The 1,238-nt window shown below is 42.1% G+C and overlaps 1 protein-coding gene across 1 annotated transcript in view; it reads right to left on the minus strand.

Annotated features, from left to right (window-relative positions):
• Positions 1 to 1,238, minus strand: part of LOC114041557 (zinc finger protein 345-like) — an 18,742-nt gene that overhangs the window by 2,666 nt on the left and 14,838 nt on the right. The window contains exon 3 of the mRNA XM_027860066.1: positions 1 to 924. This exon is cut by the window's left edge and continues 359 nt beyond it. Coding sequence (XP_027715867.1) covers positions 1 to 924 — 924 coding nt within the window. The remainder of the gene's footprint in view (positions 925 to 1,238) is intronic.

A 1,238-nucleotide genomic window follows, 5' to 3' on the forward strand; every position in this document is an offset into this window, starting at 1 on the left:
TACATTCAAAAGGCTTCTCTCCAGTGTGAATTCTCTGATGTGCAACAAGCCTGGCCTTCTGTGCGAAAGTCTTTCCACAGTGATTACATTCATAAGGTTTCTCTCCAGTGTGGATTCTCTGATGGGCAGTAAGATGGTAGCTCTGTCTGAAAGTCTTTCCACACTGATTGTATTCATAACATTTCTCTCCAATGTGGATTCTCTGAAGGCCAATAAGGAGTGATTTGTAGCAGAAAGCCTTCCCACATTCATTACATTTATGAAACATTTCTCCTGTATGGATAGTCTGAGGTCTATCAAGATCTGAGCTCCAAACAAAGGGTTTCCCACACTGAGCACATGCATATCTTTTCATCTCAAGATGAAATCTAGACTGGCAAAGAGATGAGTGATGGGATAAGGTTGCTTCCCCCTCATTATATGCATTAGGCTCCTTTCTGATGGGAATTTGCTGATGAGTAGTGAGCTTAGAGTTCTGATTCAAGGCCTTCTCACCAGTATAACTTATAGAAAACACTCCTCCAGTATCACTTTTCTCATGTCTAAGGAGGTCTGAACTCCAGCTCAAGGCCATTTCCCATTGGTTACCTGGATACATTGGCATTTCAGGAGCCTTCTCTTGGGAATGAAAAAGCTCCAGCCCTTCAGTAAAGCACTTGGTATGTTCACTATCCTGAACACAGTCATTGCCTGAGGTCCTTTTCTTACAGTGATTTGGGATTGAAGACCGTCTGAATCTCTTTCCAATTTCATCAAATTCACAGTCACTCTTTGGATTGTTATCTACCATAATAGCAGAATCACAGATTTCTCTCAACTTGGAGTCACAGGGACCATCACTCATCAATCTGTGCAGGTCACATTCTTCCGCAAAAATTCCAAGATTTCTAGGCACCTCATTTACTTCGAATCTGGTCTCTACATCTGAAGAAAACAAACAATCAAATATATACATCAAAAGATATACACACAAAAGTGTATGCAATAGCAGCAGTTACTTGAGACTTATGTGGCTCATGACCTTCTTATCACCAACCTAAATGCAACAAAACTTTGTGTACTCTCGGAGCAAACGTTGGTATTAAATGGACTGCGTCATTTTAAGGAGAAGAGACAAACAGGCCGTGTGAGTGACAAAGGAGGAGCACCCCACAGAGTGCTGGACCCATCAGAGACATATTTGCTCCAAGTTAAACACTCACATTCACCAAGAGCAGCAGCCACGAGGCAAGATGGGC

The sequence above is a fragment of the Vombatus ursinus genome, unplaced genomic scaffold, assembly GCF_900497805.2.
Source record: "Vombatus ursinus unplaced genomic scaffold, bare-nosed wombat genome assembly UNPS02014175.1, whole genome shotgun sequence".
NCBI lineage: Eukaryota > Metazoa > Chordata > Mammalia > Diprotodontia > Vombatidae > Vombatus > Vombatus ursinus.